Source organism: Solanum verrucosum, unplaced genomic scaffold (genome assembly GCF_900185275.1).
Source record: "Solanum verrucosum unplaced genomic scaffold, falcon-dt-bn FXZP01000280.1, whole genome shotgun sequence".
Taxonomy (NCBI): domain Eukaryota; kingdom Viridiplantae; phylum Streptophyta; class Magnoliopsida; order Solanales; family Solanaceae; genus Solanum; species Solanum verrucosum.
Window position 1 is genome coordinate 3,244,184 of NW_026019982.1, and position 12,207 is coordinate 3,256,390.

General features: G+C 35.5%; 1 protein-coding gene across 1 annotated transcript; it reads right to left on the minus strand.

Annotated features, from left to right (window-relative positions):
- Nucleotides 1-1,628: 1,628 nt before the first annotated feature.
- Nucleotides 1,629-12,207, minus strand: LOC125817525 (protein RRP6-like 3). Its single transcript, XM_049497068.1, has 12 exons — nucleotides 11,903-12,207; nucleotides 11,577-11,824; nucleotides 11,182-11,280; nucleotides 10,073-10,156; nucleotides 9,843-9,929; nucleotides 8,992-9,112; nucleotides 7,449-7,636; nucleotides 7,326-7,370; nucleotides 6,500-7,011; nucleotides 5,917-6,415; nucleotides 2,851-3,476; nucleotides 1,629-1,853 (listed from the first exon to the last, which is right to left on the minus strand). Exons 1-12 carry the CDS (start codon nucleotides 12,144-12,146, stop codon nucleotides 1,775-1,777), a joined length of 2,832 nt encoding a protein of 943 aa, XP_049353025.1. The 5' UTR covers nucleotides 12,147-12,207; the 3' UTR covers nucleotides 1,629-1,774.

Consider the following 12,207-nt stretch of genomic DNA (forward strand, 5'->3'; position numbering starts at 1 on the left):
TTAGTTACAAAATTAGTTAAAAAATGAACCTCACACAACACAAGATGTATATGTCCAATTACACATACAGTTTCTTTACCTGGTTCAACAAAAAAATTACTGCATTTATCATCTTAAATTGGTATAAAATAGAAAGAATCATTAACAACATGCAAACAATAAACAGGCATAAAAGGATCCAAAGTCACATACACTGGTCACTAATAGGTATAATTTTATTTCACCATGAGTATAATTTAATCTATTACTCCTTAGTTTCAATTTATGTGACACATTTTATTTTTCAAAGTTTCAAACTATATAAGTTTGACAGAAAAATTGCTCATGGAATCTTCAATTTTTTTAAAAATGAAATTTATATATTTGTAAACTATGTAAAAAGTACTATAAGTCACAACAATTGACAATTCAAAAAATTTAAAAGATATATAAAAATTTTACGGTAAAAGATAGACATGTTTGAATATCGAAATTCAAAACATGTGACAGAGGGAGTATAACATATCAATTAGTATTACTATTTTCATTGGAAAAACAATTTTCTTGATCCAATGGTCTATCGAAAACAATCTCTCTACCTTACAAAGATATATGTAAGATCTATGTATACACTACTCTCCGTAGACCTCACTTGTGAAACTACATTGGACGGAATTTCTTTTTATAGCATTGGTGTATAAACGTAAACTCAACACTAATAATGTTGAAGGAAATATGGAAGGTTGGGGAACACACGAAACAAGGAAGAATCTTCCAAAAAGGCCACTTGACGAAATATCTTGGTGTCTTTGGCCCACGAAACAAGGAAATATCTTAAACTTTCTGAGCTCACCCAATTGCTTTGCTTCTTCTAAAGTTTATCTATTTGAGCATCTACACAGCACTAGCTTTAACATTACAATTTACAACCTAAAATTTATTCTGATGCTGATACCTCTTCTCCTCTTTACTACTACAATAGACATCATTTTCCTATGTTGTAGACTTTACTAAACACAAAGTCAGATGAGGGAAAAGATAAGTTTTTAGGCACAATATTAAATGATAGAAAAAAGACCCCTTGAAGAAAGAAAGTCAAGGTCTCATTTGCAAAGATTACAACCATACACAACCTCATCTTCAACTCCAATTTCCTATAGTGAATATTTGGAATCTATGATCAAACGCCTACTTAGGGCAGCTAATGAAATTAGTAACATACAAGTGTAGAGCTATAGGCCACCATCATTGGTGCTAAGAGTAGTTGTTGCCAAACCACACATGTTAAGAGCTACTTGCAAAACCCTAACATAATTTAGTGTTTAGATCAATTCCAAAGTGAAAAGAAGAAGTATAAAAAAGATGTAACTTGTCTGATAACAGAGACAGAAGCCATCCCTCACAGTGTAACACAAAACAAATGACCCCAGTATTTAAATTACGTTTACTTTAATTTCTTTCCTTTTCAATTTCATGTTTTCTAGAGTTGGTAAATTATTCCTTTTCTAAGAATATCAAATCACCTAAAGCGTTCAAAGGAACTATATAACAAATAAATCATGACTAGAAAATATAATAGTAAGAGGGGAACAGATACACTAAAAAAGTGGACCATTGAAACTTGTATTGGTATAGATAAGGGCAAAACCAAAGGCATATAGCATAATCTATAAAGAGCTTCAAGCTCAAAATTACAAGAAGACAGCATTACAAGTAACCACTCTCCTTTCACAACTCAACAGAGAGTACGGTCAGAGAAAGTTGCAGTATCAGCTACTTGCCTTTGTCGTAGTCACTACTGCTCAGAAGCAGATGCAGGAGTTGTTTTCACAGAAGGATTGTAGACGCTGAACTCTCCGAAGTCTCTTCTACCACTGGAAAAAATATATGCCACATCAGTGCCTTTGAACAAAGAAAAAGTATCGCTTCTCACAAATCCAAATTGCTTCCCCAAACTAAAGTTGCACATCTATATCATATGATCCGTGATCTATGCCTCTAAGAATACTGATTAACAGCTTCAGCACACACAAGCTATATAGCATTTGACCAGAACAACAATGGAACCTTTCATTTTAAGGTTAGTGGAAGAAAAGTTACAAGAGAATGGTGCTAGTTATTGAGAAGGAGAAGAGAGGACGTATTTATTTCTTAGATGCACCAAGTATTTATCTATACCCAAAATGACAAATTCACCACTTATGTGTGCTTATGCATATTTATGCTAGCATATGTTATTGGGACTGATTTTATTCTATAATGTGCTCTTTCACTATATCTCAAAGTGTCCTAATCACACTCTACCAGCATAACATTCGTACTTAAACTCCTCAAACAAACTAAAACTTTAACCTCTCATCTTGTGGTAGTATCTTGAAGCTGTGTTTGGTGTGGATGTTTTCTTATTTTCCCATCTTTGGTTGGACAAAATTTTTGGAGAACATTTTCTCTAGGAAAACAAGTTGCTTAAAAATGAGGAATATGACTTCCTTAACGGAACAAGTTCCATAAGTGATATTCTATGTTTATTGTATCTTCCCCACCCAAGGCACCCAACGCCCCCAACCCCTACCCCTTGACCATCCCACCCCTTCCACCTCTATAGGTTTTTGCTAGATCACATATAAATGGTCTTGAAATAACAATTTTTTTTGCTTACTTACCAAACATAAGAAAATAAATAAGAAACCAACTTGTTTTCCAAGAAAACCTTTTCTAGGAAAACATTTTCCATGGAAAATATGCTCCCTCATACCAAACACACATGTAGATATTAAAATGAAAGGTCAATATCATTTTATATCGATTGTATAAAATCCTATTTCGTTTAAAAGATCAAATGTTAGATGGAGATGACAGTGGATTCCTAACCTGTGCATTATATCCCAGCCAGCAGGTAAGAAGCGTGGATGAACAGCTTCAACAAAAACTTGCCTCCATCTCTGACAAAATTCACGAATTCCCTCCTCCCCATTCTCTTTGAGTAGATGATTAACAACTTGCTTCCCATGTGGTCCATGCCCTAATAGTGAGAGCTTTGAGTCTCGTTTGGATGATACACTAGCATTTATATTAGCAATGGAATTAGCAGTTCCATTAGACACATCGCAGCTTTCATCAACATATGACTCCGAAAGAATATCATCCTGTTTCACTATGGATTCTCTTTTGAGCGGGACATCATTGTTATGAACAATAGAGGACCCATCATTGACCCCAAAATGTGAATCACTAATAGTCATGTCCTCTATTGGTAATGCATTGGTATTTTCTTCATTGTTGCTTGAATTATCTGAAATTTCCTCAGGCGGAGATGCTCCTTTGGCTTGCTTGTTATCTAGCTTATCATCTGATGTGGTACTTCTACTAGAATCTTTGCAAGCTAACATTCTCTTTTTCTCAAATCGCTTTCTCCTATTAGTACTAATCCCAATTAACAAAGCTCTTTCGAGATCTTCATCAGAAACTTCCCGTCCACCATAATAGTTTCTGACAATCTACAATAACAAAGACAATAAGAAAGTTTTCAACTATTAGCAGTTTTAAACAACTCAGCAATTGAAAGGATTACTTAAATTGATGGAGAGAGTAAAGATGCCAGAAAACAGATGATTAAGACACCCGAAACATCAAAAATAAGCACAAAGAAATATGCAAGTGATTGCATGATGCAAAATTCAGCAAGTACATCCAAAGCAGTTCATTCAAATTTAACTCACTACTGCAGAACGAGGATGCAAGTTACAAGAAAGAGTAAGGTGGAAGAACCAACAGAAACAGAATTAAAGGATAATATACATATTACGTCTCCAGTCTAAAACATCTAACGAGAGAGGACTGTATTATTATCACCATTGAGTGGTATATATTTCACCAGAGAAGAACTGTTGGCCTTTATATTAATAATAAAACCAAGCTTTTTGTCAGGTTTTCTTCTTTTCCATTTCTCTGATAATAACCATGTCTCAGATTCATGCACAAAGCAATTGGTGTCACCAAATCAAAGCACTTGATAGTGTTTGACAGGGTTGACCATTTTGGCTTAAACATCAAGATATTGCTCCTTGCTATATGCTAGTCTTCTTGATAATGAACTTGAGCAAAATTACAAGATACTGAAAATTCTCTTCTAAACGTTAATAACTTATTCCAACATGGTAATGGAAAATATGATTGTTATGAGTGAATAGATTGACCCTAAGGTGGATGTATGAATGTAGTCATGTACTAGGACGGATAAGATTATGAATGAGCACATCTGGGACAAGGTAGGAGTGGCTTCCATTCTGGACAAGATGAGGGAGTGATGCTGAGATGGTTCGGGCATGTGAAGAGGTCAAAGTGAGGAGGTACGAGAGCTTGGCGATGGCGAGTTCGAGGCGGAGTAGAGGTAGGCCGAAGAAGTACTGGGGTAGGTGATTAGACAAGATATGACACATCAAAGCTCACCGAGGACATGACCTTAGATAGGACGATTTGGAGATAGCGGATTAGGGTAGAAGGTCAGTAGATAGTTGAATGTTTTCTCAATTTTCTGCGAGTTAGGCTTGGTGGTAGTTTGGCGCCTTGTACCTGTTTCTCCTTTAATACCAGTAGTATTAGCAGTTTTTGGCATAGTTCTCTGTCCAGCGATATATATCACTACCAATTGTGTCTTGATTATCACATTACTTTGTTGATGTTACCATTTCTTTTCTATATGCTATGTGATGCTTCCTCTAGTACTTGTTATATCCCTTTTCTTCCGTATATTCTGTGATATGTGTTACCTGAGCCAAGGGTCTTTCGAAAACAGCCTCTCTACCTATGTAAGGTAGGGGTAAGATCTGCATACATTCTACCCCCCAGACTCCACCTTGTGGGACTACACTAGGTATGTTGCTGTTGTTGAGTGAATAGATTGACCATCAAACAGCAATTAACTACTACACATAAAATAGGGCAGCAAAAGGAAAAAGGAAAGGAGATAGAAAAAGAACAAGAATGAAGCAGATCGAAGGTGAAAGCGAACTAAGATGATAAGTTTACACCTTCACAGTCAATAGTAGAGAAAAGCAAACCTGGAGGGTTGTCAACAAATTATGAAATTAGATACTGATGGAACTGAAACAGGAGGAATGAAATTCATACTATTGAATAATTCAATTGGAAGTGTTTTAAAAAAAAAAAAATTATAAGTGGAGTGTCTGTCATTACATGTAATACTGAGTTGTCTCCTATCATAAAAGTTTGGAACTATGTACAACTTTTCACACTTTTAACATCTAATATGCTTCTTTAATTAACTTTAACATCTAATTATGCTGATATTTCTTTTCTAAATATTAATTACAACAATGTTATCTATGTATGCTATGATATTTAATTATATTTATTAGTCTATATAGTCAAATGTGGTAAAATCAAATATTGAACCATCATACATCATCATTGACCTTATGGAATTATCACACATTTAACATAAACTAGCATTTTTCCTCATGTAAGTTAAACTGCATCTACTTAAAAGTTGAAGAACGTTTTGGTTGGCACCATTGTCACGAACATGGTTAGTGAGGATTCATATAGCCGACCTCGACTTGTTTGGGACTAAGGCATAGTTGTTGTTCTAGTTGGCACCAGCAACAAAGTGACCTGCTTTTGTTATTGAACACAATTAGTGTCTAATCAGAAAATATATTCCAGTTTGAAGTTCTAAATTCAGCCATCTACCAGATGCTGAGTCTTGATGAATCCACTTCTTAGGTCCCATTAAGCGATGCAAAGGGCCACCACCAAGAAACTAGCATTTCTATGGTTGCAAGCAGTTCTAAAGAGAAAAGCAGTTTAAATCTAAGCATTGCTATTAGCAAATTAAGCAATACAATATTGAAGATTCCTTTAGTTATATTAGCTAAGAGTACATGTATATACTAAATATATGCTAAACTTTCATACCATTATTAATTCTTCTCGGCGTTTAGCTGGCATTCTTGATCCATGACGTAGTAACGCCATGGCTGCTGTACGCAACTGCAAAGGAGATACTCCTTCCTCCTCTACATTTAACTTTGGCACAGATGACTCTGATGAATTCTCATTTTGATTAGAATCGACTATTCGACGAACAAAAAGTGGTATCCCAAATTCTGTAGCTATCTTTCTCTTATATTTCTCAGCCGCAGCATGAGCAACTTCATGGCAATCCACACAAAGAAGGACAATGTCATGAGAGCGATGGCTCTTTAAATGCTCAGGGAAGTGCATTCTATAGCATGAAGGTATGATTCGATAACGTAAATAGTGATTTCCTTCACCACAGCCAACACAAATATTTCTCTTACTTTGGATGTAAAAATCATTGCCCTCATCTTCAGGGCGACCTTTAGGTTCAAAAAGAAGCATTATAGCAGGAGGGTCCTCTTCAATAAGTTTTGCCAAATTTCGGCTGACATACCTGCAACAAGGTTTCAGATCCCATATTAACTTCAAGTATCAATCATTGAAGAAGACAAGAAAAAGAACCCAATATTTCACTAACCATTCAAGTTTTCTACGATCACAATAACATAATAATCTTCCATCATTTGCAAAAATCCTACAATTGTGGTAAACAGGAGATTTGCAAGAAAATTTTTGGACAAACAACTTCCGAGAAGCCTTCTTAGCAAATTGCTTGGAATTTTTCAGTCTATTTTGCTTGAAAGCAGATCTAACTGGCATCTTCAAGCTAGATTTGGATAGTAGAGCATAGTTGTATACAGAAAGAGGACAGCTCCCATCCGACCCAAGGCAATTTTGAAGAATCAACTTACAATTGTCATCATTCATTCCTGTTTCATCTAAAAACAAGTACTCGAGATCGTCCAAGTGACTGCAAACCACAGATGAAAGAGACTGAAATAAGCTGCTACTACTCTGACAGTCTAGATTCTGATCGGCTTCTGATATTGTGTTGCATATATCCAATTCTGCTGTAGGTACTTTAGCTGCAAGTGCAATAATGGCATGCTCAGATAAAACATATCTCAAGCTTTCATCATGTACACGAGCCTAGAAAGACGCAAATTGAATAAAGTAAGCTCAAAGAACATAAGCAAAATATCAAAAATCGAAATTGGGTTTAAGAAACAAGTGCACCAAATAAATGTTAAAGGGAAGCTATGCAGATGGAAATCATAAATGGAATATCATTCAAGTAGCTTATATATGCTATATACTATATAATTTCCAGTGCTGAAATCATACAAAGATCAAATAAATAACAGTGTGTTGGTAATTATGAATGATGTTTTTTTGATTGACAGAATCTGTCACACGACATTATGATGATAAAGAGATTATATTATGATCCAAATACTACTTACCATTAAATCTCTCCAAGCACACAATCGCCTCACGAGTTCATGGAACTAACACCAAAAAAGAAGTAATCAGCACTCAGAAATCAAACTGTCTAAAGAAGAAAAAAAGCATACAAAGAATAGTACCTTTGACTCATCAGAACTTAACATAAAACTTCCTTTATCACTCTGATAACGGGAGATAATAGATGATGCAGCAGATTCTCCTGGGTAAGTTTCACACTCTTTTGAAAAAAGTTGTAAACAGATTGAATTGGAACGCCGGGTGGCCTCAAGTACAAAAATGGACTTGTCTCTGAGATGTGATAAATTTTCTGTTACACAAATATCTTCAGGATTTTAATACTTCAGATGAGTCAATTAATTAAAGGATTACCTTGGGAAAATTTTAATAACAAGAAGAACAACTACACCTCAACCCCAAGCTAGGTGGGGCTAGCTATAGGAATCAACACTATCGATTTTGCTCTGTTTGGTCCCCCCGGTTCCAATATTCAATAATTTGGGTTTAGAAAATATTAGAAGTTCTCTACATGTTCTACTAACACACAAGTTCATACTAAAAAGATTCATAGACCTTTAGAAACTATCAAAGTTAATCCTTTATCTTCTAGACAGTGAATGACCACAGAAGCCCATCATTCCGAATATCAAAATATAGCAAGCGCCATTGGAATAATTGAAAAATAGCCATTAACCACAGTTATAGTGTAGTTATATCTAGAGCTTTAACATCTTAGTTGTTTTGCTAACAAATTTTGCCAATCAAACTTACAATTCTATGATCTTTTTCTGAAGAACAAACTTCCTATCAGCATGATGTACTCATGGGCACCCAAGTGGAAGTGCGACCTTTTTAATGAACATTGGTAAGCTTAAGCTACTTCCAACAGAGTTCTTCAGCAGTAAAGCCCCAAACTATTCACTATCCTTTACTCAAATTATCAGCTATTGCTTAGGACCCATTCATACTGACCTTCAAAAAACCTATGTCACCTTAAAACACTATGTCCAGCAAGGATGCAAGTTATACTATGTACTCCCTTCCATTTTATGTGACCAGACATGGATTTGTACTACTTTAACTAGCATATTAAACAAGTTTGTAGTAGAAGAAAGTATTGAAGTAATAGTTACAAGATAAGCTTGATGAGAAAAGATCACTACAACTTAAATTTGGTTATTTTTAGATGTGAATGCTTGAACCTTGTGAAAGTTGTAAAATAATAGCATTTGAAAAATGATATTATATATTTGGGATGCCAAAATATAAAAAGAATGTCATATAAATTGGGACGGCAGAACCATTTAAGCTCCTTCAACTTTCATGTCACATTAGGTTTTCAGATTTAATAAATGCAAAAGTAACCCTCATAAGTGAAAGAGGGCTTGAACTCAATAAATATTACCAAAAAGTTCCTTCAGCACATGGCTACAAGGACTTGATTGCATAGTATAAGAGCTGAATAATAACACACACTTCCTCTCAACCTTAGAGATGCTCAACAAACCATAATTTGTATCCAACCAACAAGTTTGCAGAAGTGTATACTGAGAGGATCTCAGCAAGCTCTCCACTCATAGAGATAATAAGTGTATACACTTCCACATATTAGTCAGGAGAGTAGAAGACTAATGTTTATTTGTTTACATAAGTGGAGACCCATACCAGTATCATGTTGTTTGAGCTCGCAAGAAAGACGATGTGCGATGTACATCAAATAGTGTGCATCAGTTCGAGCATATTGCACCATTTCAGCAGGAAGTGGACGTTGCCTCCAGTCTTCTTTCTAAAGTTTTAATAAAGAATAGAACTGTAGTTTAGATCAAGATTTTCTCAGCTGAACTATAAGAGCAGTGCACCAACACTACAGTATAGCATGAAATATCTCAAATCACCAATGTATCCACTGAAAATCATGTTTGCTGATCAGAGGATAATGGCCAGCCACTTTACGTTCATAAACCACAGTGTTACCTATTCCAAAGAGCAATTGCCAGTGTCTATATTCCTTTTCAAAGTGTCCACTCTGCTCAGAGGCAATATAAGTGCAAATCTTGTTGCGCTAACAATTTAAGAGATGGTAGCAAGAAGGGAAGCACCAGTGCTGCGGTCACACACACTCACACTACCTACATAATCAATTAATTTGCAGTTTTCATCTAATAGCACCATTATTTAAGGAATTCTTTACTTCAAGGGACACAATTAGTCTTAATGCATCAGCTCTGAGGAAAAGGGAAATGAAAGTGACATTTCGAGAGAGATAAATACAATCTAGAACTCAGACATAATTATCGTATTCCTTTCCACAATTCTATGAAAATCTATTACATTCCTAAGTTCCACTCAGAATTCAAATCCACCAAAAATATGACACTGATAATAATAAAGAAATATAGATTAAAAAGATCCATCCATCACAACTCATCAACAGTAAAGATAGCAACAACAACCCATGGAGGAAACAGAAGTGTATGCAAAAGAAGATGACGTATCCAGCAAGATTCTTTCTATACCTGTAATAGTTTATTCGTGACAATGCCACAGTACGTATCCAGCAAATATGCCAAAGACCTTTGTGGTTTAGACAACACATCACAAGCCTGGAATAAAACAAAACAACAGCGGCTTAAAACTAAATAAGAAACATCATTGTCAATCATACACAAGAAAAACACACTATGCATCTTCAGTTAAAATTTTCATTTCATTAGACAAAAGGATATACAATAACTTGACACCTTACCTTTGCAGTGTCAAATAGATTAACAACATATATGTGGAAATCCCGTTGAAGCCAAAGAACATCGTTATCTGCACCATGGAATACCTATAACAGGAAAAACAACACCTTTTGATGAGTCACTTGAGAACTACTCGCTCCGTCCACTTTTACTTGTCCAGTTTGAAAAAACAAGGGATAATTTACTACTTTATACCTATTTTACCCTTACCATTAAGTACTTCCAATTCATTTCCCGATGAGTGAGATAGACTTATAATCAGTGGCGAATTTATATACTAAAACTAGGGCATGTGAACCCATGGTCTTGTAAAGATATGATGACAGTTGGGCATAACTAAACCCTAAAAGCTAGATCATGAGGAGAGGATCGCCCAAGTTCATATAAGAAGACCATCAGTCCATTCCCCAACCAATTTGGGGCATTTACCCACTCTAATACCCCCTTCACGCCTAGGCCCAACTAGAACGTGGACCGAGACCCCAAACGGGGATGGACCTAGGACTGATATCATGTAAAGATATGGACCTGGGCCTAACTCAACCTCAAAAGCTAGCTCATGAGGGGAGGATTGCCCAAATCCATATAAACAGACCACTAGTCCATTCTTCAACAAATGTGGGACTTATACCCACTCTAACAGGTCTCTCCGTAAAACTAGATGTTTTATGTATATATTTTCTAAAATTGGTATAATGTTATATGTTCACGTCCATGCTATAACAAGGCTAAATGGTGCACTTATTTGGATGTTGAGTTATTTACCTAAAGGACTAAAGTTCAATTCCCACTTAGTAGAATTTTTTCTTCTTGATTTTAGTGGTGCATCAATGTTCTAGAAATACTAAATTTGCCTCTTGCTTATAATAATCAGGGGTGATATAGTAAAATTACCATTTTATTTAGTGTTTCTTAAGGAGTGTGTCAAGTTAAACATGGACAGAGGGAGTATTAGGAAGAAGCAAAAGATTAGCTATTCTGATAAGCACTATGCACCACAAGTGTGGGTTGTGAAATGGAGTACCCTTCTACTGCTGAGTTACCAGCTTGCAATTTATATATCAAATAAGAAACATAACAAATTAATCAGCACATAAATTAACAAGATCACCTTGCAAATTTCCGGATTGGCAAATACAGGACGAAGAATGGCCATAACATCATGCAGAGCTATTGTATCCACAAGATAATCTTCCCTTTCAGTTGATATCTGCTCAGAACATGCAAAAGGTACAATACAATGATATAAATTGTTTTAAGAAAACCAGTTTAAAGCGTTTGGTTGGGAACTTGGGATGTAGATAACTTATGGTAGCATGAAAAGGGAGCAGGGATTGAGGCACGGAAGTGGTGGTTCATTACAATTGTGAAAGATTAAAGTTAACAACAATGTAAATGCATCCATCAATGACACGAATCTCAGTAAAAAAAAAAAAAAAACTTTGATTTCCGTCGAGGACATTTTTAACAATGGGAAGCACGTGATTAATCAAGAGAAGAATAAACCTGAACTAGAGCTGTGAAGCCTAAAAATGATCTCAAACCATGCTGCTCTGTATCAACTGCAAACACTCTCTCCTTACTCAACACTTCCGCAAGCTCCATCAATTGAGACTCACTCTCAACCCATACATACGATTCACGCATTGTAAAATCCTCAAAATTTCCACCAAAATGCTCCAAAAATTCAGCATTAGAACTCTTCATCAACTCCGTAATCTCCTCCTTATATGGATGCAAATTTGTAGAATCCTCTGTCACACACATTCACAATAATTCAGCTAGGGTTTCAAAAAACAAATTAAAACTAAATAAATTATATTGTATTGCACCATTAGTGTTGTCGAATTTGAGGTGTTTGAATTGAGAATAAGAGTTATCAGCAAGAACTCGTTTGAAATGAGATTGAGGTCTGATTTCAGCATTAAGATAACATGAATGTTTCTTTTGTTGCTTCTTCCTGTTGTGTCTTCGAACTTTTTGGTAGCTTTTTGCTATGAATATGGAAATGGCTACTGTTAGACAAGTAGCTATGGTGAGTTTAACCACAAGCTTCAAATTTTCCTTGTTCTCCATTTCAATGATTCTCTCTGATTCTTCTTTCCCTTTTTGTACGTGCTTTTTCACTGTGCAATTT